Consider the following 27,026-nt stretch of genomic DNA (forward strand, 5'->3'; position numbering starts at 1 on the left):
GATTGGACTAGATGACCCTTCCAATTCTGTTAGTCTATGATTCTATGATGTCTGGAGAACCCGGCTTTCTGCTTCCTGCTCTTCTTTGCACTTCTATATAAATAAGAGGCAGCATTCTGGCAGTGGATGGGTAGTTGCGTGTTTTTTTAAATCTTCCCAAGAGCATGGTTTGAAAAATTCAGAGGGGAGGGAAGAGGGGGTTCAGCACTGGACAAAGCAAAGTCAGAGAGCATGAGTTGGGCAGAATAACTCAACCCAGCACTCCTGTCCTTCTGAGGCAACCTGGGAACAAAGGTTACTACAAGACTCCTGTTCTTAGAGGAGACTATAATTTTTCAGCCCCACCAGAAACCAGGCTCCATTTTGTAGCTTCCTCTCCCTCAGTCAGATCATGCCTGCTTATTGTTCTTCTGTTCTCCAACAGAGTGCTGTGACTTGTTTGCTGTGGCCAGAGGAGAACACCATCGTCTTTGGACTCGTTGAGGGCAAGGTAGGGAAACTGCTGTCTGCTTCTCGTGCAGCGTTGGGTGCTACAATGTGCATGTTGGAATGATTGCACTGTTGCACTGAGTGGTCTGTCTTAGTCATCTGGTGCCCCAGATCACTTTGACCATAAGTTTTTTTCCTTTCTGCTATCACTGTTGACCAGATATTTTTCTTCCAAAGGTTCGTCTAGCAAACACCAAGTCCAGCAAGTCATCCACTATTTATGGCACAGATTCCTATGTGGTATCTTTGGCTTCCAAGTAAGTGTGCGACAATGGGAGGAAAGAGTCCTAACTCACTACCATCTCTTTGGTCACTCCGGGAATGGCAAGCTCTATTTTTTCACCTGCCGACTTCTTAGCAGCATAACACTAATCTTAACATGTCTTTTGAGCCAGTTTGGTGTAGTGGTTAGGAGTGCGGACTTCTAATCTGGCATGCCGGGTTCGATTCTGCACTCCACCACATGCAGCTAGCTGGGTGACCTTGGGCTCGCCAGGGCACTGATAAAACTGTTCTGACCAAGCAGTGATATCAGGGCTCTCTCAGCCCCACCTACCTCACAGGGTGCCTATTGTGGGGAGAGGAAAGGGAAGGTGATTGCAAGCTGCTTTGAGCCTCCTTCGGGTAGAGAAAAGCAGCATATAAGAACAAACTCTTCTTCTTTTGTTATGCGCCCCACCCATTTTAGACTCCTAGTGTCCTGAGCTCCCCAGTTCACTCCTCCACCAAACCATCACAGCTGTGATAATGAGACCTTCTAGCCCTCTGTGCTGATAACATCTTGTGTATTTTTGCAGCACCACAGGGAAGGGAATCCTATCTGGCCACGCAGATGGAACGATTGTGCGCTACTTCTTTGACGATGAAGGCTCTGGCGAGTCACAGGTGCAGTCAGGTTCTTCCCTTTAAGCAGCCCCTTTCCCCAGTCCAGGTAGATCCACAAAGTGGCTTGGGGGCGTTGGCTGTGACCTGGTTCTTTCCAAAGGGAAACGGTGACATGAGGTTTGCTTCCAGGCCCAGGCGCCACCATTTCCTGTGCTAAGTGGAGTTTCTGGGGAGCTGTGGTTGCGTGTTGTGCATAGGCTGCAGAGGAGCACCTCTTGTCTTGAGCCTGTGAGCTCACTGGTCTGGATGATCGAGTCCCTGCTGCTCCCTCTGTGCTTGATTTGTGCCTTGTGGGGCTGATAGTTTTCTGTTAGCATACTTTAAAAATTGTGTAGAAGTGGAATGTACCTGTTTTGTAGACATTAGTTGGGTAGTTCTGGAAATAAAACTAGACATGAAGAAACCCCTCCCCTCCACCAGTGCTGAGGTATTATCATTTTTTCCCTCATCCCTGACCCTGCAGACTTTTGGATGCAGTGCGCTTTCATAGAAAATGTCATAGAAAATCTTTCTGCAACCATGTTGCACTCAAACTCAACATAAAGTTGTAAGTCTGTTTATTCTCTAGCAAGCCCCCTAAATGTCTTGCTGCTGATCTCAAGGTCGTGACTTCAGTACTACGGAACAAAGCAATTTTTCCCACTGCTGTTGGGGAGTTGGGAGGAGGAAGGCACAAATCTCAACAGGGTTGTAGAACAGTTCATTAGAGAGGGGGCAGTCACTGCTTTGGTTATGAGCCCAGAGGGCATGCAGCCAATAAGGGAACTGGGCAGTGAAGTGAATAAGAGCATGAATCATTCTCCTTCCAAGCTTTTTGGGTTAGTAGCATAACCCGCAGCCATTTAGCCACAAATCCCTTCATGAAGCCAAAATAAATATCAGACCATGGGTGCCCCATTGTGTTACTTACACTTCCTGAAGTGCCTGTGTTTTTCAGGTGGCAGCCCTCTCTCAGACATTCAGGACACCTTTCTTGCACATCCTATGCCAGAGAGCATTAGTTGGAAGCAGGATAACCCTGTTTGGAAATGCTTATCTACACAAACAGCTGGGAGGATCAACAATGATTTGTGTCCGCAACAGTGCACTCGCAGTGTCCTGTGGCACTCTTCCTGGCACTCATCCCTTTCGCTTGCAGTTTGAGATCATAGAATAGCTCCCAACAGAACAGTGCCCTTTGATCTCCTTGGCTCTGTCTTCTGGCTGTTTTGGGTAGCCGTCAGAGGGCCATGGCACAACACTACTTTTGCCGATAATGGAATGATGCAGCCGCACGAGGCTTGTGTCTGGAGCTAATACTGGTGCGGAGAGATGTTGGGCGCAACCTCAGCTGGCTTGCTGTACAGCTTGGACCCTGCTCCTCACCCCATTCTCCTCTCTCCTTTTTCCACAGGGCAAGCTGGTAGTGCACCCCTGTCCCCCTTACGCCCTGGCATGGGCATCCAACAGCATCGTGGCTGCCGGCTGTGACAAGAAGATCGTGGCCTACGGGAAGGAAGGGCACGTGATCCAAACCTTTGACTACAGCCGAGACTCTTCAGAGAAAGAGTTCATGGTGGCAGCCGCCAGCCCGGGGGGACAATCGGTGGTCATCGGCAGCTTTGACAGGTGTGGTGCTGCGGGGAGGTGCTATTCAGCAGAGTCACCTTGCGCCGCATTTCCCCCTTCTGGTTATCAAGGGTCTCCCCGCCCGTTTCTGCAGGCTCAGGGTGCTGAACTGGAGTCCCCGCAGGAGTGCCTGGGAGGAAGCCAAGCCCAAGGAGATCCCTCACCTGTACACGATCACAGCCTTGGCTTGGAAACGGGATGGCTCACGGCTCTGTGCGGTCTGTATGAAGTTTGTGCGGCAGCATTTTGTGTGTTAATTGTGCCCCCTTTGGGTGGTGCCCCTCTCATGAGGCCTTCCACTCTGCACGAGTGGCCAAGGAGCCAGCTGGCGTGTTTGAAGGCTGGACAGGAGCTTCTTGGATGCTTTAGGATGCCTTGGGCTGATCCTGCGTTGAGCAGGGGGTTGGACTAGATGGCCTGTATGGCCCCTTCCAACTCTATGATTCTACTGAAGGCATGAGTGGTGTTGCCTGATGCCTTTGTATGCTGTCCCTGCAGGGCACCCTCTGTGGTGGGGTGGAGCAGTTCGACTGCTGTCTTCGCAGAACCATCTACAAGAACAAATTTGAGATGACATACGTGGGACCCAGCCAGGTGGGTGTGATTTGGGCCGCGAGGACGGCTTGGCTGTGGAAGAAGTGGGGGGAGGTTGCATTGAGTCTGGGGTTGGAAGAGAAGGCTGGTGGGGCACCTTCCTGAAGCCTCTTTGAAGCACAGTGCTCTTGCCGAAGAGAGAAAAGATTACAATGGCCCAGCACGCTGCAGAAGAGACTGAGGGATTCTTTACAGAATGCAGCCATATATCGAACAGAAAGAGACAGGTTTTGACATGTACATATGCGGGCTCTTCAGAGTAGGGGGTGCCAAGGGCTGAGTTTGAGCTTTCTGTGAACCCGGGAGAGCCCCAGTTCTGCGGGTGAATCCAGCCCCAAACCATAATCTGCACTGTCTGGGCATGTGCATAGAGAGGAAGAGGAATAAAGCAGAAGCAGCAGAGGTGCCAAGAGTGGGGGAAGCAAAGACAGCTGAAGTAGATGGGCCCTGTGAGTTCCTGCAGGCTCCTTTCGTGTCAAAAAAGCAACAACAAAAACGGGCGGAAAGAAGAGCAGCATTCCTAAGAAGCAGAACCTAAGAAGTTAGTGCGGAATAAAATGACCGGGGACGAGAGAAATGTTCTTACAAAAACAAATAGCAACAGATGCAGTAACTGAATCCTTAGCTGGCGTTCTACCACCTCTGGCCTTACACGTATGGCCAGCCAGAGAGCAGCAATGATGTGCTTTTCTCCACTTCCCTCCCAGGTCATTGTGAAGAATCTGTCCACAGGGATGCGAGTGGTGTTGAAATCCCACTACGGCTATGAAATCGACGAGGTGAAAATCTTGGGGAAGGACCGCTACCTTGTGGCCCACACTTCAGACACCCTGCTTCTGGGGGATCTCAGTTCCACCAAGCTTAGCGAGGTACCGTGCAATGCCTGTGGGAACCAGGGGAGCTTAACCTGCAGACTCCATTTTCAAAGGCAACAGGGGGTACGACTGGCTGACATGGCTCACACAAATTTTCCTGGCAGGGCTTGTGTGTGCCAGGGTTCAGATCTGTGAGCACGGTGTGACCAGACCAGCTAGGCCAAGCCATAGGTCCATGTATGATACGCCCTTCTGACGGTGCTTTTCACTGCAGGTGCTTTCTGGTGGGGTCCTGCCTCTCTGTTCCCAGGCCTCCTTCATTGACCAGATGCAAGATTTCTTTAGCTGCACTTCAGAGCCTTCAGGCCCTAGAGGTTCTATTATGGGGGGTGGGGGAGCCCTCTGGTTCTTCTCTGCTTTGGCCCTTTTATTCAGTCTCCCTCTCCTGATTTGCCAGCGTGTTTGTTCAGACTGTCCCACCCAGCTTTCCTAGGGGGCTACAACTCTGTCCTCTTCTCAGCCCAGGTCAGTGTAGCATAAATCAGTCTTTTCTCCTTCTCTATGGGAATGTTTCTGATGCTAGGAGTGGGAAGGTTGGGTTGTGCTGGGCATAGCTTTACAGAGCTAAGCCTGGTCATATAAGCTGCAGAAGTCACCTGAAGCTGCTGTTATTCCTCTGCTCTGACCGTCATGGGATGTCTTAACTTTCGCATCCAATTGGCAAAGCTGGACTAGGCTGTTCTAAAAGGACTTTGTCTGTTTTAAATTCTTGGGAGCAGATATTTCTGTCTTTAAATCTGAAAATGCAAAAGAGATAATTGTGAATTCTTGTATTTGAACTCAATCTAGCATACCAGTCGAAAGATTTTCAGAGTGTTTTGTCTTTTACTGGAAAAAGGAATAATTCTCTTTACTAGGCAAAGTGCTAGAAAGCACAAGCATGTGAAAATTGCTACTGTAAAACAAGTACTAAACATATCAGAGGTTTCTAATATTTGTTATCCTTTTATAGTAAGTAATATTTTAAAGCAAACCAGGTATCATATTATTGTATTTAAAACTGCTTATAGGGAGTTTCATATAAGCTCAAACACACACAGAGAAATCTCACCTAATCTTCTGAGACTTCCATCCAGATAAATCTGATTTGCTTCTCAAAGTAATGCTCTTATAGAAAAATACCAGTGTTATCGTACTCTAAATCACATTTGTCTTAATCATGTGATTATTTTCTGATAACTGATTGGCTCTTAACTGTGATATAATCAAGCCGGTGCATCCAAGGCTAGTTCTGAAATGTCCTCATCTTTTCTAAAGCAAGATAAGGCTGAAGTTAACTGCCGATCACTGTTATAAGGCAACAAATCTAATTTTTCAGCAACTGCTTTCAATCAGCTGTCAAAATGTAAACCTTATGCAGCCAGAGTTTACCAATTGTTGAACCTTGCATGAGCTCAGCGTGCATGATCAGCTGGGTGGGCGGTGTAAAAGTCAAATAAAGAAATAAAAGAAAGGGGGGTGATGTAACTGTGCATGACTACTAGAGAGTCTGGCCAAGGTGCCAGGCAGAGGTTTTGCTTTTAACTGGAAGCACCAGAGATTTAAACCAGAGACCTTCCACAAGCAAAGCTCAATGCCTTCCAAGCTGGCCACCCACCAGATGGCCAGCCACTTGCTTTGTGGGAGTGTGGCCTTCAGGTTGTGTGTGTGAGTGTTTGAGCCACATGCAGATGGGAAACACTTAAGCATGTGGCGTAAGAAGGCTGCAGTCCCACAGGATATTCTGCCTGTGATTACATGTGGGTGCAACGGGCCTTAGTCGACTTGGCGCTCCTGTTGTCTTACCCATTTTTGCTGCTGTCATTGTTGCAGGTTGCCTGGCAGGGGTCTGGAGGGAATGAGAAGTTTTTCTTCGACAACGAAAATGTAAGTCAGCCGGGACAGGGGCAGCCCCAGAATGGGTGGAATGGCCAGCCTTCACCTCGCCCAGCATTGCCTCTGGGAACAGAAGCAGCCTTTCTTTGCAGATGCTATCCCTGCGGGGGAGGACACAGTGCTAGGGAGTGAGGGCCAGTGCAGTGCAGGGCGGGGCAGGCAGGACAAGCCTTGAGCTTTGAAAGCAAGCGAACTCCCTCTCAATCTCTCCCCTTGCTTCAGGTCTGCATGATCTTCAACGCAGGGGAGCTGACGCTGGTGGAGTATGGCAGCAATGAGATCCTGGGCTCTGTGCGGACCGAGTTTATGAACCCCCACCTCATCAGGTGAGGAGCAAAGCCCTCTCGTTTCCTTACTGGAAATGAGGGAGAGAGGCAACTGAGCTCCTGCCCAGTCGTAACCCCCATCTGTCCTGTGCCCCAGCGTCCGCATCAACGAACGGAGGCAGCGGGGAATGGAAGAGAACAAGCGGCTGGCCTATCTGGTGGACATCAAGACGATAGCCACGGGTGAGTGAGGCCCCTCCCTTCCCTCCTGGCCCCCTCCCTTTAGGCAGAGCTCTTGAGCCAGGTGACCTTTCTCTGCTTTCGCCAGTGGACCTCTTGGGCGGCTACAACATCGGCACCATCAGCCACGACAGCAAGATTGACTGGCTGGAGCTCAACGAGACGGGTCACAAGCTGCTCTTCCGGGACAAGAAGATGAGGGTAAGGCCTGGAGGAAGAGGCGGGGGTGGGGGATGAAGGCTGCGAGAGCATACCTCCCCTTCTACACGTTAGAAAGTCTCATTGCAGACCCTAAGGAGGTGGTGAACTTCCCCCTCACTGGCAGTCTTCAAGCAGCAGCTGAACAAATACTTATCAGGGATGCTTTAGGCTCATCCTGCATTGAGAAGGGGGCTGAATTAGATGGCCTGTATGGGCCTGTCCAACGTGATGATTCTCGAGTGTCCCCATGACACTTTTTCGTCTTGTCTCCAGCTGCAGCTGTATGACATCGAGGGAGCCACCAAGACCACCATCCTGAGCTACTGCTCCTACGTGCAGTGGGTCCCAGGGAGCGACGTGGTGGTGGCCCAGAACCGAAACAGCCTCTGCGTGTGGTATAACATTGACACTCCGGAGCGTGTCACCATGTTCCCCATGAAGGTAACAACCATCAGGCCGGGGGGATTCTTGTGGCTGCCACAAGGCTACCAGCTCAGGTACCTGGGCTCCGGCTTGGCACCAAACCAGCATCCGTTCTCTCCACCTGAGGAAGGGAAGCTTAGCAAAGCAATTAGACTTGCCTCCAGTGGTGGAGGGGAAGGCAAGGCCAGGTTCCCTGAGGGCTGAGTGGTGCCAGGCCCTCCTGTGCTTGCAGAGGGAACGAAGAGCAAAGCTGAACAGAGGGCTTTGACTCCTGGCAGGGTGACATTGTGGACCTGGAAAGAAGCAATGGGAAGACGGAGGTGATTGTGACCGAAGGGGTGAACACGGTGTCCTACACCCTGGATGAAGGGCTGATAGAGTTTGGCACAGCCATCGATGATGGGGATTACCACAGGTAAGGGGGGAAGAAGCAGGGCAGGCAGAGGAAGGGACCATCTGTCTCCCTGCAGCACTCCCTCCATCCCCACAGAGAGCTTCTCTTTCAGGCTAGGGCCTTAAGGCAACTTCTCCCCCTCCCCACTCCCTGCCTTGTGAAAAGCGGCAGCCCCCACCTTCTCCTGCTTTGTTTCCAGGGCTGTTGCCTTCCTAGAGACCCTGGAGATGTCCGCGGAGACAGAGGCCATGTGGAAGACTCTGAGCCGACTGGCGCTGGAAGCCAAGCAGCTCCATATTGCCGAAAGGTGTGTTGGGAGTGGGGAGTGGGGAATCAAACCCATATTGCCGAAAGGTGTTGGGGAGAGGGGGTGGCCTGATTTAATCCCAAAGACCACCTGGTGACCCTTTGTATCCACACCGACGGCAGGATTTCTCCTGTCTTGAGCTGCCAGGATCATAGTCTTTATTAGGGCCAAACGCTAGACATTACATTAGGGATCCATGACCTTTTAAAAGCGGCCATAGAAAATGGAATTTGACCTTGTGTTACCCACAGCTGCTTTTCAGAGATGAACTACATGTTAGAAGGCCTGATCGCAGATCCTTAATGTCACATGTATTTGGGGCTACCTTGGCTTGAGAGCAAGCTGGCCTGGTTATTGCAGTGCAGTTCAAGCCTTCCCAACTCTCTCCACAGGTGTTTTGCTGCTCTTGGGCATGTGTCCAAGGCCCGATTCCTCCATGAGACCAATGAGATTGCTGACCAGGTGGCCAAAGAATATGTGAGTGGGGCAAAGGCCTGCATCTGCTTGTTTCCTTGCACACATACTCCTCTCCAGCCAGCTTGGTGTAGTGGTTAGGAGTGGCGACTTCTAATCTGGGAAGCTGGGTTTGATTCCCCACTCCCGCACATACATACAGCTGGGTGAATTTGGGCTCATCAAAGCACTAATAAAGCTGTTCTGACCGAGCAGTAATATCAGGGCTCTCACAGCCTCACCCACCTCACAGGGTGTCTGTTGTGGGGATAAGAAAGGGAAGGCAATTGTAAGCCGCTTTGAGATTCCTGGTAGAGAAAAGGGTCATATAAGAACCAACTTTTCTACTTCCTCACTTCTAAAGATACCAAGGAGGGAGCCTCACCTGTTTCTTTGGCTATGTGGCAGAGCATCTGCTTGACAGATCCCAGGTTAAATCCCCCACATTTCTGAATAAAAGGATCAGGCTGTACGTTATGTAGATTAGTGATCCCCAACCTGTGGGCTGTGGACCACATGTGGTCCTTCGACTAATTGGAGGTAGGCCCTGAAGGACGCCTTCTCCCCCCCCCCCGGCCCTTTACTTCATCCCCCCCAGCCCTTTACAACACACTTCATTGTTGTGGCGTGTCTGTATCTTATTTTGAAGGGATGTTTAAACATTATCATAGCAATCAGAGAGTGTTAGGACAGTGGTTGAGAGTAGAGGAGTAAACTACCCCCCCCCACCGGGCCTCAGTAAAAGGCGTTGAGTGGTCCCCGGTGAGTGGTCTCCGGCGTTGAGTGGTCCCCGGTGATAAAAAGGTTGGGGACCACTGATGTAGATGCCCTCAGTCTGACAACTTGGACGACCTTTGCCATTCAGCGTGGACAGTACTGGTGTTTATGGGCCAGTGGTCTGATTCAGTATAAGGCAGCTTCGCATGTTTGTTCCCATCAGAAATCCAGATTCTTCCTTGGGCTTTAGACCCTTGTCTGTTTGAGCAGATGCTGTACTCACACAAGGTGGTGATTACTTTATAGTGGTTAAGAGCCCTCACCAGACAGTGTGGGAGCCATCCATGCTTTGGCTTTCTGCCTGCGTTGCTCCCTGCCTTACTGTCAAACTGCCCCATTTCCTTTTAGGGAGGGGATGGCACAGACTATTACCAGGTGCGGGTCCGCCTGGCCATGCTGGATAAGAACTACAAGCTGGCAGAGATGATCTTCCTAGAGCAGGTGAGACCAGGTGCCAGGCTCCCTCCCACCTGTTCCTCTGAACCCCTCCCTGTACCTAATCCTTTTTTACCTTCATTTAGAATGCTGTGGAGGAAGCCATGGAGATGTACCAAGAGCTGCACATGTGGGACGAATGCATTGCAGTGGCAGAGGCCAAAGTAAGAGGAGGCTGGGAGTAGAATGGCTTGCACTGGGCCGACCCCATGGGTGGAGATGGTGGTTCTTTGCACGAGCTAGCAAGAATGGCAAATGGTTCTTGGTGCACTTACTTTGTGTCTCTCTTCCACTTTCCCAGAGCCATCCTGCCCTGGAGAAATTGCGCCGAGGCTATTACGAGTGGCTGTTGCAGACGCAGCAGGAAGAGCGGGCTGCGGAGGTGCAGGAGAGTCGAGGGGACCTGCAAGCAGCGGTCGGCCTCTACTTGAAGGCAGGGCTGCCGGCCAAAGCGGCTCGGGTGGCCATGGGACGAGAGGAGCTGCTGAGCAACACCGACCTGGTCAATCGCATCGCCACAGCTCTGATCCGAGGAGAGCTCTTTGAGCAGGTGGGGCTTCTGGCAGGCATGGAGCTGGAGGTGTAGAGGGCGAGGGAAGGATGCACTAAATGGAACTGGCCAAACTGTGGCTCTCCTAATGTCCATGGTCGACAATTATCAGGCGCCCATGCCAATTGACCATGCAAGCAGGGGCTCATGGGAAATGTCGTCCATGGACATCTAGAGGGCCATAGTGTGGCCACCCCTGTGCTAGCCAATGTCAGGCCATGGTGGATTTCTGAGGGGGACACAGAGGGGGAAGCGTCCGCTGGTCCCAGCATCAGCCCTTCCTTTTAGGCTTCCTTGGTAAGTAGCCTCCAGCTCCCATCTCACCTCTTGTTTTCTTGGAACCTGCAGTTGGCAACCGCCAGGCTTTTGAGTCATCCCTGCACACCTTGGCAGGGTTGCTAAACTCTTCTGGCAGACCAAGAGTCAATATCCCTTCAGGCTAATGTATTGTAGAAAGATCCAGCTCTTCACCCTTAGAGCAAGACAAAGGAACTGTGCATATTTATGCAAGAGCAGGTTGGGGATTAGTAGTGGGGTGGATGGGGAAGAGGAAATGCCAAATGCAGAAAGACTGGAAATATCTGACTCTACAAGCACTGAAATCCTTCTGCAAAGCCAAAATTAGTCAGAAGAAAGATGATGGATCTTCCCCCCCAAAATCACAATTATTTAGTTTATCATTGTATTTGTTTACCGCTCCATCTCCTGAGACTCAGGGTGGGTTCCATCACAATAAAATCACATCTAGGATGAAATACAGATAAAATATAAAATATTTAATTAAATACAATTAAAATTCATATACAAGCATCCAGCCACAGTTGCCTAGCTATTCTGCTACTGGAAAAGGAGGAGGTGGGAGGGTCATAGTAGACCCAGTTGGTATATTAGCTGGGAGCTTTGACAAGGAAGCCAGTTGCCGTTCCTGATGCCTTGTCTTTCAAGCAAACCTCCCTTTATCCCTTCTGAGTAGACCTGACTAGTAGTAGGAAACTTAGCAGACTCGGTCAGTTGTTGAGGTGTCCCCTTCTTTTGCATCTGCAGCCTGTCTTTTGGATGCTTCTCACTTTCCCTTAAGGGCCGCAGTGGGTTTTCCCAATTGTAAAGGCCTCAACAGCACTCTCTTCTGCCTTAGCGCAATCGGAATTAAAATTATAGTTTCCCAGGTGAGGGCAAAGCAACTAGGGGTGCAGCAAGGTTCATCTGGACTCTGGGCACCAAGGGGACATGTGACCCCCAGAAAATATTGAATCTGGTCACTGTAAACTTGTTCTAAATGAGTTCAAAAGGACTTCGACGTGGGGGCTAGAATTGCAGCCAGGTCAGTCTCTCTTGGGAAGGGATTTCAGCGGCAACCCCTCTTCCATCTGTGTCTCAGGCTGGGGAGCTCTTTGAGAAGACTCGGAATCCACAGAGGGCACTGGAGTGTTACCGGAAGGGCAACTCTTTCCTGAAAGGTATCAGCCTGAGCAGATGGGCCACTCCCAAAGTTTCTGGCTTGGATAAATCCTAAATCCTATGTTGAGCACATGGGGGTGGGATGGGGCGTTTGTCTCTGTTTCCAACCCTGCCTGTCCCTCGGTTCTTTAAGACTATTGTCATGGACCTGATCCAGATCAAGGAATTCAAGAAAGAGCAAGTGGGCTGGTGTTCTTCCTCTTCCTGCCTCCCCCCCTTAGGCCTTTCTTGCATCTCCCTTCCATGCAGCTGTGGAGCTGGCTCGTTTGGTCTTCCCGGCTGAAGTGGTGAAGCTGGAGGAGAGCTGGGGGGACCACCTGGTGCAGCAGAAGCAGCTGGATGCAGCCATCAACCACTACATCGAAGCCAGGTAAAGGTAGGGGGACCCTGACCTTGCTAGCCAATCTCATCAGTTCTGGAAAGCTAAGCAGGGTCATCCCTGGTTAGTACTTGGATGGAAGAACACCAAGAAAGCCTAGGATTGCTGCATAGAGGCAGGAAATGGCAAACTCCCTCAGAATGTCTCTTGCCTTGGTATTGCTATGTGAAGTGTGACTGGACGGCACTTCAGGCACATAAAAGCACTGGGACAGGCGGCCCTCCTTGTGACTGTGCTGGGCACTGTGGGGCCAGGTTGTGGTGTGTGGGTTTGGCACTGTCCTTCCCCGCTCCTTCCCTGTTCTCCTGGAAAGCTTCAGGCTCCAGCCAAGAGTCTTGCCCTAAGAAGGGTGTCCTCCTACTCCAGGTGTGCCGTCAAGGCCATCGAGGCGGCCATCGGGGCACGACAGTGGAAGAAGGCCATCTACATCCTAGACACGCAGGACAAGAAAACAGGAGCCAAGTACTATCCCAAGATAGCCCAGTACTATGCAGCCCTGCAGGAGTACGAGGTCAGGCCCCGCCCTCCTCCTCCCTCCCAAGCGCCAAGTGAGTGGCACCGTGTGGATGGCTAATGTGGCCCTTGTCTCTCCAGATAGCCGAGGAGGTGTACATCAAAGGGGACTGCATCAAGGATGCCATTGACATGTACACACAGGCCGGGCGCTGGGAACAGGCACATAAGGTGAGACTCCTGTCTGGATTATCCCATTCCTCTTGCGCGTTTGTGCATGACACTGACCCGGGGAGATGTATGTCTTCTCTGTTTTTGAGCGCCACTGAACCATAAAATCCACAATATAGTCAGCAGTAAATGAACTCACAGGACCTGATGCAGCGGTCCCTGGCTCAGCAGGTGACCCTCAAATGGAGGCCCCCCTGTGGAATCTTGCTGGGCCAGATGGAGGAGAGATTCCGCCAGCTGTAGAGGGGAAACTCTTTGCTTTTCTAAGAATGTGGTCTGTTCTGAATCGCTTGCCCCATTGAAATAAATGAGTGGGGGTAAATTAGACCCTACTTTGGGGGAGGTCTGGGGAGATCATCTTGGCCTGTGTCTCCCTGCAGCTGGCATCCCGGTGCATGAGGCCGGAGGACGTGTCTGTGCTGTACATCACACAGGCCCAGGAGATGGAGCGGCAAGGGAAGTACAAGGAGGCCGAGAGGTAAACAACATTGGTGCAGCTGCCCAAGCTGGAATGCCAACCCACTAGGATTGCGGGGGAGGCCTGTGGCTGCCCTGCCAGTAGAGGCGCTGCCAGCTTTGGGGTGCTCTCGAGTTCTGTGGTGGTCATCTGGGGCAGACGGCAGCCAGCTATGCACAAGGCAAGGGGGTTGGACTCTCCCACGCACTCGGAGACCACCCTCTCAGCGCCATACCTCCCCCAGGCTTTACATCACGGTCGACGAACCGGACTTGGCCATCACCATGTACAAGAAGTGCAAGATGTATGACGAGATGATCCGCCTGCTGGCCAGGTACCACAAAGATCTGTTGAGCGATACGCACCTCCACCTGGGCAAGGTGAGAATCCCAGAGAGGGTTTTAATGGGCAGGGGCAAGGAGAGCCAGCCTGATAACGGGCAGGATTCCGGTTTCAGGAGCTGGAAGCTGATGGCCACCTGCAGGAGGCGGAGTATCATTATCTGGAAGCCAAGGAATGGAAGGCGGCCGTCAACATGTACCGAGTGAATAACATGTGGGATGAGGCCTACAGGGTAAGGGCAGCTCCCAGCGTGCACTGCAGTAGCAACAATAAGGATTGTTCCCGGCATTATACCAGCTGAGCCCTGAAGGGGTGGCTGGGTCATGTATGGACCCTCTGATGCCTGAATGAGGAGTGGCCTGCAGGGGGTGACTACACTCCCCCCCCCCCGCCCCGATCTAGTGTTTATGTACTTGGCATATTTATTAACCACTTTTCTCCCTGAAGAAGCCTAGAGTAGCTTACAACAAAAATATAAGAATCCAATCCAAAATATAATAAAAGAAACACATATATTTTACATAAAACAAATGAACATAATTACGCCCTGGGCTGGTCCTGTATCCAGGGGTCCAAGGCTACAGGGTGCCTGCCCAAGGACTCTTTGGTTCTTTCCCTTGCAACTGCATCCCTGACCATGCCCAGAATTTATACCTGGAGACAGAGCACATAAGCCAAAGCACAACCTCAGAGCTTGCAGCTGGCAGCTCTCACTGTCCTCCATGCCAAACGACTCCCCTGTTGCCTGGGGCTGAGGGAGGGCATCCTTTCTGTGGCAGGGGAGGAGGGAGCTGCTGCAAAATATTGTCTCCTACTCAGTCCTCCCGGTCTTTGATCTGAGGCAGGTGGCCAAAGCTCATGGCGGGGCGAACTCCCACAAGCACGTGGCCTTTTTGTGGGCAAAGAGTCTGGGCGGAGAGGCTGCCGTGAAACTCCTGAACAAGTTTGGACTCTTGGAAATGGCCATTGACCATGCAGCTGACCACAAGTGAGTGTGGGGTTGATGGGGAGGCAATGAAGGAAGTGATTACAAATTCCTAAGTATCATTCAGTTATTCAAAATGGGCTTTCTTCTTTAATTAATGGAGACGAGATCTTTCTCTGTATTAACAAATGTTGCCTGTTTTATGATATTTCACTCAGTAAAATATAAGAGAGTTGGTACTAAGCTGTGTCAAAGGCGACTTGTTAGATACTAGGAAATGTTTTGAGTAAAATTAAGAATCTCTTATAAGAGCCTCTTGTGGCGCAGAATGGTAAGGCAGCCGTCTGAAAGCCTTGCCCATGAGGCTGGGAGTTCAATCCCAGCAGCCGGCTCAAGGTTGACTCAGCCTTCCATCCTTCCGAGGTCGGTAAAATGAGTACCCAGCTTGCTGGGGGGTAAACGGTAATGACTGGGGAAGGCACTGGCAAACCACCCTGTATCGAGTCTGCCATGAAAACGCTGGAGGGCGTCACCCCAAGGGTCTGACATGACTTGGTGCTTGCACAGGGGATACCTTTACCTTAAGAATCTCTTTAACTTTATATTTCTGATAAAACAGTGCTTAGCACAGGTAGGCTCCTTAGGGAGAAATATTCTCTGTTTAAGAGCCAGCTTGGTATAATAGTTTGGAGTGCAGACTTCTAATCTGATTCCCTGCTCCTCCTCCACATGCAGCCAGCTGGGTGACTTTGAGCTCTTCACAGCACTGATTAAAGCTGTTCTGGCTGAGCAGGAATATCAGGGCTCTCTCAGCCTCACCCACCTCACAGGGTGTCTGTTGTGGGGAGAGGAAAGGGAAGGCGACTTGTCAGCTGCTTTGAGACTCCTTCTGGTAGAAAAAAGCGGCATATAAGAACCAACTCTTCTTCTTAATGTAAGCCTGAAGGCTGGGTGCTGACTTGTTGCCACATCAGAGGATGAGATCAGGACTCCAGGGCTAGGCTGGAGACTTTGGGGGTGGACCTGGAGATGGCATGGGGGGGAAGCAATGATGGCATTTGTCCAGGGATGCAGCCAGTGAAATGTAAATGTATAAAGTCCTATGTCACACTCTGTTCTGGGCACAGGTTCCTTTTGGACTTGAGTCCCCTGTGTCTTTTGCTGCAGCTAAATAAAAAACATAAGAGCCATTTTCCAGTCTGGCGTGTCTTTGGGTAGCGTCACACCAGGAAAAGGACACTGTTAGGCCTGCAGGCCTTCCAGACTGGCCTTCCAGACTATCTGGGTGGGAAATCTTTTCACATCCAAGCATTGGGCATTGACAGGCCCTTCCCACAAAGGCACAAGGCAGGATCTCAGAGTGCCTTGCTATAGCTATAGGCCCATAATGCCTTCAGGAGGCGGGGCTTTCTGTGGCCTCCTGCATTATACCAGTCTTCTGCAGGGGCCTGCTACCCCCTGCCAGTATTTTAGCCTCTGTGGGCCATACCCCTTCCTTAGCTAAGTGTGTACAGAGTACCCCTTGCCATCCGCTGGAGGCAGGTTATGCTCCTCCCCTCCCTCCAGCTCCTTCTTTTTCTCTGCAGCATGTTTGACTTTGCCTTTGAGCTGGCTCGACTCTCACTCAAGCAGAAGGTGCCCGAGATTCATTTCAAGTATGGCTCCTTCTTGGAAGATGAGGTAGGAGGGCTGGCGTGGGACTGGGATCGGGTGGGTGGGTGGGATGCCTGCATTAACTGCCCTGTCTCCTGACAAATAGGGCAAGTTTGATGAGGCAGAAGTGGAGTTTGTGAAGGCCGGGAAGCCCAAAGAAGCAGTCTTGATGTAAGTGTGCCTTTCCCCATCCCCACAACGGTCTCCCTGGCTTCTCTTGCCTTCATTGCCCCCATTTCTGACCTCCCCTGGAAGATGTTCTTCTAACCGCCCTGCAGGTGCAAATTTACTGGAGATTCCTGGCCCAAGGGAGGTTCGCCTGGGCCTTTTCAGTCCTGTCCCAGACCTGGTGGAATGAGCTCCCGGGAGAGCTGAGGGCCCTGACGGAGCTTTTGCAGTTCCACAGGGCCTACAAAACAGAGCTCTTCCGCCAGGCCTGTGGTTGAGGCCAGGGCAGGACAGTCACGATCTGGGCCCCTCCCTGAGCCATTGAGGTCACCTGCTGCTCCCTATTAGCCCCCCGAGGCAATAATACGCCCTCTGTTGTGTGGGTTTGGGGGGAGGGTATTTTATTCTGCCCTCATCATGTCACGGTAAGGGTTTTTAATGGTTTTTATGGAGGGTTATTGTGGGGGTTGAAATTTTGCTTCCCGCCACATGAGTGGCGGGCTATAAGCCAAATTATAAATAAAGGGATCTCCTGATCGGTTCGGTTTTCTCATGACTGTGTGACTGTCTCTGCTCCATCCTGTCCCGCTGCACTCCCCCCAGGCACGCTCATGCCCAGAACTGGGCCGCTGCTCAGCGGGTGGCCGAGACCCACGACCCAGACAGCGTGGTGATCGTGTTGGTCGGCCAGGCTGATGCCGCCTTCAAGCAAAAGGAGTTCCCGAAAGCGGAGGCCTTGCTTCTGCGAGCTCAGCGCCTCGACCTGGCCGTGAAGCACTACAAGGTGGGAGGACCGCGTGGGACTGCTTGGCTGGGGAGCGGGTGGAGTGTTGCCAAGCCCAGCTCTGCTACCCAGGAAGGGCGCTTCAGGACATTGTGTTGAGGCCAGAGCCGCCCCCTCCCCAGCCCACTCATTGGCCTTTGGCAGGGAATTAGAGCAGGGAGCAGGGATGGGCTCTTCTTACTCCCTCTCCTCTCCCATCCACAAATGGTTCCCCTAGAAATAAAGGAGCAGTGCTCAGAATGTGGTGTGGGCAGGATTAAATCTGCGCAGGCTGCAAGGGAGGAGACACACTTTCTCTTGCTGTTGGCAGCACGAAAGAGAGGGCAGGGGTACAAACAGGATCCTGCAGGAGAGGTCCCAGTGAGCTCATCTGCACCTCTGCTGGTCATTTGGCGCCAACCGTGCTGGACTGCTTTTGCTGGCAGTCACAGGTGCAAACATCCCCACGATCCTGTGTGGATTGTGCAAAACTGTGGTTACCAAATTGCCCAAGAATTTCATGGCACTGAAGAATGACATACACACACCCCATAGGGGGGTAGCTTTGAGATTCTTCTCCAGAGGATGAGCAAAGGGCCCATCCGGGTCCTGAGCAGTCTCCCCCCCCCACTTGTGATCATGACCCTGTGCTTGCTTCACACACCCCAGGAAGCAGGCATGTGGGCCGATGCTCTCCGCGTCTGCAAGGAGTATCTTCCTGGGGATCTGGAGGCCCTGCAGGAGGCGTACGAAAGAGAGGCGGCAAAGAAGGGTCCCAGGTGAGCAGTTCTCCAGGAAGGTGGGCCTGGAAGAGTATCCTAGCATGCAGAAGAGGCAGCCCCAGTCAGCCCCCCAGGGGGCCCCCTCAGTCACTGGGCTCTGGGATCCACAGACCATCACCTTTGTGAACCAAAAGCTTTCCAGCTCCTTGTACCACGACTGCGATTACCTCGATCAGCCTGTGCTCCTAGCACCAGCTCTGTTGCTGGAGGAGGGGAGGCCCCCACATTCCACAGGGGGGCCCAAATGCTAACGCACCCCCCCCCCCCAGACGCTTACCAAGGCCCTGTTGGCCTGCAGGGGCATTGAGGGGATCCTGGAGCAAGCGCGTGAGTGGGAGCAGACAGGCGAGTACTCCCGAGCTGTGGACTGCTACCTGAAGGTTCGTGACCCAGGCAACAGTGCCCGGATGGAGAAATGCGGGATGAAGGTAAGTGACCACCGGGGATCTGCAGGATTGTTCCAGTGTAAATCTCAGGCAACCAGTTAGGAGGTTGGCTCTGCTCAGAGGACATGCAAGGTCACTGGAATTAAGTGCACTGCAGGGTTTGAGGTCTCCTCCCTGTTCCCCCGGGCCAGTGCCTTGAGGGCTGTACATCCCTCATGCCACCTTCTGCAATCCTCGCACAGGAAGTTGTGTAGGGGGTTGGACTAGATTACCCTGTAGGTTCCTTCCAACTCCACGATTCTATGGAACCAGGCAATGGTAGATCATCCTGGCATCCTCCCCCACTCTGGCCTCTCATGGGTTTGAACCCTTCATCTTTTGGCAGGCAGCAGAGCTTGCCATCAAATTCCTCGGCCAGCCCCGGAGCATTGAGGTGATGCGGACAGTGGGACCCCAGCTCATCAGCATTGGCAAATTCAATGTGGTAAGCTGCTTTTGTGGGGCACAGCTCACTCACCGGACTGGCTCCGTGCACTTCAGATCCAGGTCTTGTGTGGGCACACCTACGTTTCCCAGCTGTCCAGCTGATTCCGCACTCCTCCTCAGGCAGCCGAGCTCTACCTCAACCTGGATATGACCAAGGAAGCCATCGATGCCTTCATGGAGGGGGAAGAGTGGAACAAAGCCAAGCGGGTGGCCAAGGAGCTTGACCCCAGGTAACTTCTCTTCCTGGTGAAGCTGCCTTCGACAGACACATTCAAGTGGGTAGCCATGCTGGTCTGAAGCAGTGGCACCTTCCGGACCAACAAGGTTTTATTCAAGGGATGAGCTTTCATGTATGACATTGTATCTGAGGAAGCGTGCATCCACACGCAAGCTCATCCCTTCAATAAAGCCTTGTTAATCTTAAAGGTGTCACGGGACTCTAAATTTATTAGACAGACATAGTTATGGCTCCTCTGAGCCCCCGTACTCTCTGCTGTGACTGCCTAGCGAGGCGATGAGCTCCCCCCACGCCCCACACTGGCTGCGGCTGGACAAACCCTTGTCAGGGATGCCCTAGGCTGATCCTTCATTGAGCAGGGGGGTGGACTAGATGGCCTATATGGACCCCTTCCAACTCTCTGATTCTGTGTCTGGCAATAGCTTCGCAGGGTCTTGGGCAGAACACGGCCTTTTCCAACTTTGTCCTCCTAACTGGAATGCCAGGGACTGAATTGAGGACTTGAGCTCTACTGAGCAGCAGCTTTTTTCCTACTAATGGTCTAAAAAAGACAAGATCGTAGAGGCAGAGCTGAGAGTACATCTGTTTGCCTTGCAAGCTCTTAAGGACTTCATTGAGCAGGAGGGGGATGCCCTCTATTGGATACCACTGGGACTATGTTGGGGAGGCTGTTTGCCTCTGGGCCACGGAGGGCCACGTTCTCTGCCAAGCTACAAGCGACAGACAGACCTCTCCTCTGTGGCAGGTACGAAGAGTACGTGGACCAGCACTACAAGGAGTACCTCAAGGACCAGGGCAAAGTGGACTCGGTGAGATGGAACCCAGGGAGGGAGGGAGGGGAAAGGGCACAAAGCGAACCTTTGCTGTTGAAATGGTTACAGTGGGATGTCTGTTCACATCAACATGTGTCATGTTACTCAAAAAGTCCTGCTTTAAAAAAAGTTACAATTGACCAGCATTTAAAGTTGCCTTTGAAATGACGTGTGAAACCTGCTACACGCCATTCATGATCATTTATGAAAACATTAATTAAACCAATGCACATGTGCTAGATAAGTGCAAGCCAGCAAGCTGTTTGACAAGGGAAGGAGGAGAGGCAATGGATCCCTCAGTGGAAACTGTCAACTGGAATCTTCCAGGGGCCCAAAACTGTGACCCCCATGACAGAGCAAAGGGCTATCCATGGCAGCCCCCACAGGTGGCCTGCGAGGACAGGACTTAAGCTCAAGTTGACTCTTGGTACTAGGAAGGCCCTTCTCTTCACAGTGTTGTCTGTCTGTGCTGTCTCTTTCAGCTGGTGGGAGTGGATGTCATGGCTGCCCTCGACATGTATGTAGAGAGAGAACAATGGGAAAAGTGCCTCGAGACGGCCGCCAAGCAGGTAGCTGCGGGACTTCCTGCCCCTCAGATCCATACCACATTCCCTCTGCCTCCCACATCTCCATGAGCCTGGTCTACTTGCTTCAAAGAAGCTGGCCACAGATCTTCAATGCAGCAAGATGAGGGCCCCTGAGAAGGGTGGCTGTCTCAGCTCCAGGGAACCCTGGCATTCAGGCATGACCGGGCACATTGAACCAGCCTCCCCTTCTTCCCTGACGTTCCGCCCAATGGAATGAAACCAGTGGGGTTGGGTGATTGCGAGTGCTGCCAAGTGCCTGGATAAGGCAAAGGTCAGCCAAAAATGGATTGTGCAGGATGTGTAAACCGAATCCACGTTTTGCGTACTAGCTGTAGGGTGAACAAGCAGCCGCTGGAGTGGGAGAGTCTAACCTCACCATTCCAGTTTCCTGCCTGCCAATCCATACTCTCTTGGCTGCTCATGACAGTTGAGGGGTGACTTTGGCACAGGGGGTTGGTTGCTATTTGATTTCACCAATGGTTTTTTCCCTCTTACTCATGATCAAGAAATGGGAAAGACGAAGGGCACAGTCCACAAATGAGGAGGTTGCTGAAAAGTACAGCCAGCCCTTGAATGACCAGGCCTTTCTCCCAGGGCGAGGGTGATCCAGCAGACTCCTCATCCCTTTCCTCCCTAGAGCCTTAGACAGATAACATTGCAAGGAACCTCCCAGCCTTCTGCTTGTTCTTGCAGAACTACAAGGTGTTGCACAAGTATGTGGCCCTTTTTGCCACCCACCTCATCCGGGAGGGAAACTGGGACAAAGCCCTGAGCCTCTACGTCCAGCACGGCACGCCTGCCAATTCCCAGGTAAGGGACGATAAGACACCTGGAGGGGATGGGAACTGCTGGTCTGTCTGATGCCCTTTGCTTTCCCAGATCTCTCTATCCAGAGCCTTCTCCCCTCCCCCTGCAGAATTTCAACATTTACAAACGGCTCTTTGTGGAGATGGTGAATGTGGCTGGCATGAACAACGCGGAGGCCTACAGCAGTTGGGCCGACCTGCGAGATGTGCTTTTCAACCTGGTGAGTGGCACAGGGATCGGACAGGTCCCCAGTAGCTGGGGAAAGTTCATGTCCACGTTTGGTGCTCTGTGGCCAGAGGAGCACCAGCAGCACAAGGGCTGTAAGCAAGGCCCTCTCTGCGTCTCCTCCGGAGCACCAAGTTCGGACTGCATGGCTTCTGAGCTGCACCCACCCATTCTGAACACTGGCCTTTGAGCAGCTCTGCAAGGAGATCTGCACGCAGTGTGTGAGCTTCTTTTTTTCAAGTATCCCCTTAGCTGCACACTGTAGGGAGGACATGGCAAGGGAAATCTGGTTCTAAGCAAGAGAAGTCCTTGTTTATAACTCGAGACTTCTGGGGCTTGTGATATGAACTTTTGTGCCTGTGGAACTCTCCGGGACAGGAATGTTTCTCTCAAAATGACTTTGCCTCAGCCGACCGTCAAGGCCAAGGGAGTCTTCCCCCCGCCCATGTTATCTTGGATTTAACCTGTTCCACAATCCAGGTCCAAAGTTTCCTTGCAGTAGAAGAATAGTGTGATGAGACAATCTTCACATTTCCCAGGGTTGGGTCTTTTGCCATCACCTGCTGCCCAGCAGATGTATGTTTGTCTGGTTTGATGGTTTCGCCCATTGGTTCCTCCTCAGAGGTTGCCTTTGAACTCCGTGGGAATGGAGTCCTGGTAGTTTCCCAAGGGCCCAAAGCCCAGGTGTTTCATGACATACTGTCTGTATACAAATTACACATGGCATCCCAAAAACGTGAAGGTGCTTTTACACTTTGTTAGTGCTGTGATCCCTCAACCTCTGTACCAGGGGTAGTCAAACTGTGGCCTTCCAGATGTCCATGGACTACAATTCCCATGAGCCCCTGCCAGCAAACACTGGCAGGGGCGCATGGAAATTGTAGTCCATGGACATCTGGAGGGCCGCAGTTTGACTATCCCTGCTCTGTATTCTCTACCTTGACCGGCAGCAGCTGGCAAAAAAAGGTCTTCTTCCTGTTAAGCTCCTTTAAACTGGAGCTGCTGCTTGAGCCTGGACTTGGGACCAGAGGCTCTACCAGTGAACTGTGGCTCCTTCCCCCCACTACTGGCTAGAGCCTGCCTCCTTCGGGGAAAGCCATAAGCTTGTGCCTTTTCCCATTTGCTTCCAAGTGCACCTCTTTAATTTCCAACGGTGACACTCCTGGTTGCAGGCAGCAGCTGTGTGGCTGGCTGGTGAAGGCTACGCTGCACATTAAGTAGCTTCCCCATCTCCCTTTCTCCGCAGTGCGAGAACCTGGTGAAGTCAAGTGAAGCCAACACGCCTGCTCACGAGGAGTTTGAGACCATGCTCCTTGTATCCCACTACTATGCCATGCGGGCGGCAGCCCAGAGCCTCAAGCAGCTGGTGAGTGGAGGGGGGCAGGGGCAGGCCACAGCTAGACGCTGCCCTTGGGGCTATGACAAGGATGGCCATCTGGGCTGGCTTCTCCTGAAAGGAGAGCACGGTCTTCCCACCAGAACCAGAGTTCCAGGCTTTGAGGGCCAGAGAGGTAACCGTGTTAGCAGGAGCCTTGTAGCGCTTCACAGGCGGACAGAATTTCCTGCCAGCCACTGGTGTTGCGGCCTGTTTCATCTCTTGCAAAAGGGCCTTTTCCCGTGGGATCAGCAGGGCAGAACCTCATTCAGTTGTCCCAGGTTCTCACCCAGTTAACATTGGGCACTTCAAGACCCATCCCATTGAGCGGATGAAGCTATTTCAGATAAGCATTCTTGAGTGAGGAAGTAGAACCACCATTCTTTGTGAGGAAATATTTTTTAGCAGTTCTCGTGTTCCCCTGACACTTTCCCCACAACTGAGAGGAGTGAGAAGAACTAGGCCCCAAGAAGAAGGTTCTTATAGCCGCATTTCTCTACCAGAAGGAGTTTCAAAGCAGCTTTCAATTCCCTTCCGTTTCCTCTGAAGCGAGTGAGGCTGAGAGAGCCCTGATATTACTGCTCAGTCAGAACAGCTTTATCAGTGCTGTGGCGAGCCCAGGGTCACCCAGCTGGCTGTGTGTGGGGTAGGAGTGGGAAATCAAACCCGGCTCTCCAGATTGAAAGTCCATGCTCCTAACCGCTACACCAAGCTGGCTGTACAAGGATGGTCTCCAAACACTTGCTCTCTTTAAATGTGCCCCCCTCCCCATACATTTGTACAAAACCAGAGTATTTACCATATAATAGAATCCTAGAAGGGGCCATACAGGCCATCTAGCCCAACCTCCTGCTCAACGCAGGATCAGCCTCAAGCATCCAGGAGAAGTATCTGCCCAGCTGCTGCTTGAAGACTGCCGTCTGTTCTGTTCTAGAAGAACATGAAAGAAGGCCTTGCCTGGAAGCCCCTAGGAGAGGGTTAAAGTTGGAGGTTTAACAGATCATGGTGGACAAATGGGGGGGATTTATGGGGGCAGGGGAGGCTTACGCCTCTGAAAGGCAATGTGGAGTTGAGCCCCGATGGCCAGGGGGTGGGGGGTGGGACAAGGCTGGAGCTAATAGGACGTTTGCCCTCAGGACACTGTGGCAGCAAAGCTTTCCATCTCCTTGCTACGGCACACGGATATCATCCCTGCAGACAAGGCCTTCTATGAAGCTGGGACTGCAGCTAAGGTGAGAGGGCTGTGGGGAAGGGGGGGGGCGTTGAGAGGTCCAATGCCCAGCACAAAGGGTGTTCAGCTTCCAGGGCCTCGAGCAGAAACCAACACCAGCAATGCTCTAGATCAAGGGAGCTGCCGTTACTCAAGGCGAGTTGAAACAGCGGCCAGTTCTTTGCACTTGCTTCTAGGGCTCTTAAGTTGCTTTGAAGTTCAAGGGCACAGCTGCTGGCCAGTCCCAGGGTGGAGTGCAGAGCCAAGGTTGGAGACAGCAGCATCCCTGCCCTGCACGGAGAAGGCTGCTGGGCCAACAGGAGCATTCTGCTCAGTCTTGTGATCCAGATGGGTGGCTGCCTATGCCTCTGAGCTGCTGCTCTGTTCCAGGACTTAGGTTTAGGCCCCTGGTCCCAAAAAGGAAGGATTAGACCCCTATTACCTGGGGTTGGATTGCTGCCTGCACACTTCCTGTTCAGGGCAGAGATGCAGGAGGAGGGGAGCATGGCGTGTGGCCGCATGAGGGCAGTGGTGTTGCAGTGGCATGACCCGGAAAAGGCCTGCTCTGCCTTGGGCGGTGTTTGGAGTCCACCTTCCTCTGGGACCATTTCCATGTTTGATACGACTACCAGTGCCAGGTTCAACTCTGACTCCCCTGGGACTCAGGGGAGCTGCCACCCCAACCACTCTGGCAAGGAAAGCTCTGGCCAGGGAGGAGGACCTGAGCAGCTCTTTGCTTCTTGGCAAGCCTGCCTCCAGTAACTGGCTGGGTTAGAAGAGTTGTTTTTTATGCTCCACTTTTCTCTGCCTCAAAGAATCTCAAAGCGGCTTCCAATTGCCTTCCCTTCCTCTCCCCACAACAGACCCCCTGTAAGGTAGGTGAGGCTGAGAGGGCTCTGAGAGAACTGTGACATGTGCAAGGTCACCCAGCAAGCTTCTTGGGGCGCAGTGGGAAAGCAAACCCGGCTCTCCGGATTAGTCTCCACCAGTCTTAACCACTACACTCGGTTGTCTCTCAGTGCTGCAGAAGCAAGAAGGGCAATTTTGGGGTCTCTTGGCCAGTCCTTAAAGTTTTATTGGACCTTGGCATCCATACTGGCTGTGGGACATGGAGGCCCAAACTAGATCACTTGGTGCCCGCTCTACCCCCGCCCCATCCACTTGCTAATGCCCCCCTCTCTCTGTCTCCACTGCCTCTCCAGGAAGTTGGCTGGGAGAACATGGCGTTTATCTTCCTGAATCGCTTCCTCGACCTGACGGACGTGAGTCTTGCCTGAAGACCCCACATCAGGGGAGGGGTGGCAGAATGGGAGTGGTTGGGGTCTCCCTCCTCCTCACCAGCTCACCCTTGTTCTCTCAAGGCCATTGAGGAGGGCTCCCTTGACGCTCTGGACCACTCCGACTTCCAAAATTCGGACATCCCTTATGAGGTGCCGCTGCCAGCCAAGCAGCATGTGGTGGTGAGTCCCACTGTCCTGTGCCCACCCAACCATGTGAGGGGGGGGAGGGATAAAGGGAAGAAGGCAGTCTCTCTCAGGGCTCGGGAGGGGAGGATGGTCCTTGCCCTTCTCGCATCCAGGTACTCATCCCCCCAAATAGTCCATTCCTGCCCGACCACGCTTTCAGTCTCATGGAGAGGGCTTGCTTATGTGTGGCAGGAAGAGCAGCGGGAGGAGATCCGCGACTGGGTGCTCACCATGTCCATGGATCAGCGGCTGGAGCAGGTGCTGCCTCGGGACGAACGGGACACCTACGAGGCCTCGCTGGTGGCAGTGAGCACAGGTGTGCGTTCCCTGCCCTGCCTTATCACAGGTGAGGAGGGGCCGGGAGCAGGGGCGGTGCTGAGGGTCACAGGGAGGGTGGTGGCCCTGGAGGCAAAAAGCAGTCTCGGAAAGAGCTCTCTCTACCCTCGATCATCTGGATGAAGTTTCATGGTTGAGGTTTCAACCTAAGCCATGTTGACCGCATCCTCCTTGGTCCCGTTCTCAGGTTCTTTTACACGCAGCGGTGTAAATCCTCAGGATTTTATATAGCGCATTTATTAGAGAACAAAAATACAAGCGCTTCCAAAAGGCGTCCTAGGAAGAGGCATTCCCTTTCAAAGGGAGGAATGCCTCTCTGTAAATGATTCTTTCTGAATTTGCATATGCTGTTGCATTATGTCAGAAGAGGACCTCTCTTGTGTGCCATCATCAGCATGCCCCTCAAGCAAAGTCACTCAAGGAAACTCCTCTTTGCAACTTGGGTCCCTGCCCTTCCCTGCGATGTGCCGAGGGTTACGGAGATATGTGCAAATTTTATCTATGCACAAATCAGTTGACATGTACGATTGTCCACTTGTAATTGAGCAAGAGCCCTACTATCTAAGACTCTGCTGGAGACCCACTTGGGGTGGGGGGAATAGAACTTTCTGAAGACATAACCGGATGGCAACTCGGGTGACTTGCTCTCCAGCTAGCTGCCTTCCAAGGCTGCCAGCCAGGTCACGTGCCCCACATCAGGGGTTGTTAACCTGTGGTCCTCCAGATGTCCATGGACTACAATTCCCATGAGCCCCTGCCAGCGTTTGCAAACGCTGAGCCCCTGCCCCACAACTGACATACAAGGAAAGTTTTGCTTCCCTCTCAGGAGGGCACCTTAGGCCCCTACCCCCAGAGAAGCAAGGGAGCCTCAGCAGTCCTGCATCTCCCTCCCCCTTTTCCAGGCTATCCCGTGCTGAGGAACAAAGTGGAATTCAAGCGGCCCGGCAAGCAGGCCAACAAGGACAGCTGGAACAAGTTTCTGATGTCCGTGAAGGTGAGGGCAGATAGGGGGGCATGATGGGAAGGATGCAGAAGGCGATGGAGCAGGGCTGGACGGGCCAGGCTGCCTCCAACAGCCAGGCATGAGGCCCTGGCCAGCTCTTATTCTCCCTGCC

General features: G+C 52.4%; 1 protein-coding gene across 2 annotated transcripts in view; it reads left to right on the plus strand.

The window, feature by feature from the left end:
- IFT172 (intraflagellar transport 172) overlaps positions 1-27,026 on the plus strand; it is a 34,492-nt gene that overhangs the window by 7,248 nt on the left and 218 nt on the right. For both annotated transcript variants that reach the window (XM_077329838.1, XM_077329847.1), the window contains 43 exons: positions 425-490; positions 667-746; positions 1,287-1,374; positions 2,768-2,982; positions 3,077-3,200; positions 3,481-3,576; positions 4,284-4,445; positions 6,264-6,317; positions 6,549-6,652; positions 6,750-6,835; positions 6,921-7,033; positions 7,307-7,474; positions 7,735-7,871; positions 8,050-8,157; positions 8,550-8,634; positions 9,736-9,828; positions 9,909-9,986; positions 10,124-10,372; positions 11,751-11,829; positions 12,080-12,200; positions 12,576-12,720; positions 12,804-12,893; positions 13,274-13,371; positions 13,595-13,730; positions 13,808-13,924; positions 14,538-14,680; positions 16,204-16,297; positions 16,377-16,441; positions 17,042-17,222; positions 17,871-17,980; positions 18,282-18,411; positions 18,755-18,853; positions 18,976-19,085; positions 19,839-19,902; positions 20,388-20,474; positions 21,186-21,302; positions 21,409-21,519; positions 22,771-22,890; positions 24,036-24,131; positions 25,312-25,371; positions 25,471-25,569; positions 25,768-25,921; positions 26,814-26,905. In XM_077329838.1, the coding sequence (XP_077185953.1) occupies positions 425-490; positions 667-746; positions 1,287-1,374; positions 2,768-2,982; positions 3,077-3,200; positions 3,481-3,576; positions 4,284-4,445; positions 6,264-6,317; positions 6,549-6,652; positions 6,750-6,835; positions 6,921-7,033; positions 7,307-7,474; positions 7,735-7,871; positions 8,050-8,157; positions 8,550-8,634; positions 9,736-9,828; positions 9,909-9,986; positions 10,124-10,372; positions 11,751-11,829; positions 12,080-12,200; positions 12,576-12,720; positions 12,804-12,893; positions 13,274-13,371; positions 13,595-13,730; positions 13,808-13,924; positions 14,538-14,680; positions 16,204-16,297; positions 16,377-16,441; positions 17,042-17,222; positions 17,871-17,980; positions 18,282-18,411; positions 18,755-18,853; positions 18,976-19,085; positions 19,839-19,902; positions 20,388-20,474; positions 21,186-21,302; positions 21,409-21,519; positions 22,771-22,890; positions 24,036-24,131; positions 25,312-25,371; positions 25,471-25,569; positions 25,768-25,921; positions 26,814-26,905 (4,824 nt within the window). The remainder of the gene's footprint in view (positions 1-424; positions 491-666; positions 747-1,286; positions 1,375-2,767; positions 2,983-3,076; positions 3,201-3,480; positions 3,577-4,283; positions 4,446-6,263; positions 6,318-6,548; positions 6,653-6,749; positions 6,836-6,920; positions 7,034-7,306; positions 7,475-7,734; positions 7,872-8,049; positions 8,158-8,549; positions 8,635-9,735; positions 9,829-9,908; positions 9,987-10,123; positions 10,373-11,750; positions 11,830-12,079; positions 12,201-12,575; positions 12,721-12,803; positions 12,894-13,273; positions 13,372-13,594; positions 13,731-13,807; positions 13,925-14,537; positions 14,681-16,203; positions 16,298-16,376; positions 16,442-17,041; positions 17,223-17,870; positions 17,981-18,281; positions 18,412-18,754; positions 18,854-18,975; positions 19,086-19,838; positions 19,903-20,387; positions 20,475-21,185; positions 21,303-21,408; positions 21,520-22,770; positions 22,891-24,035; positions 24,132-25,311; positions 25,372-25,470; positions 25,570-25,767; positions 25,922-26,813; positions 26,906-27,026) is intronic.

This window comes from Paroedura picta, chromosome 1 (assembly GCF_049243985.1).
Source record: "Paroedura picta isolate Pp20150507F chromosome 1, Ppicta_v3.0, whole genome shotgun sequence".
NCBI lineage: Eukaryota > Metazoa > Chordata > Lepidosauria > Squamata > Gekkonidae > Paroedura > Paroedura picta.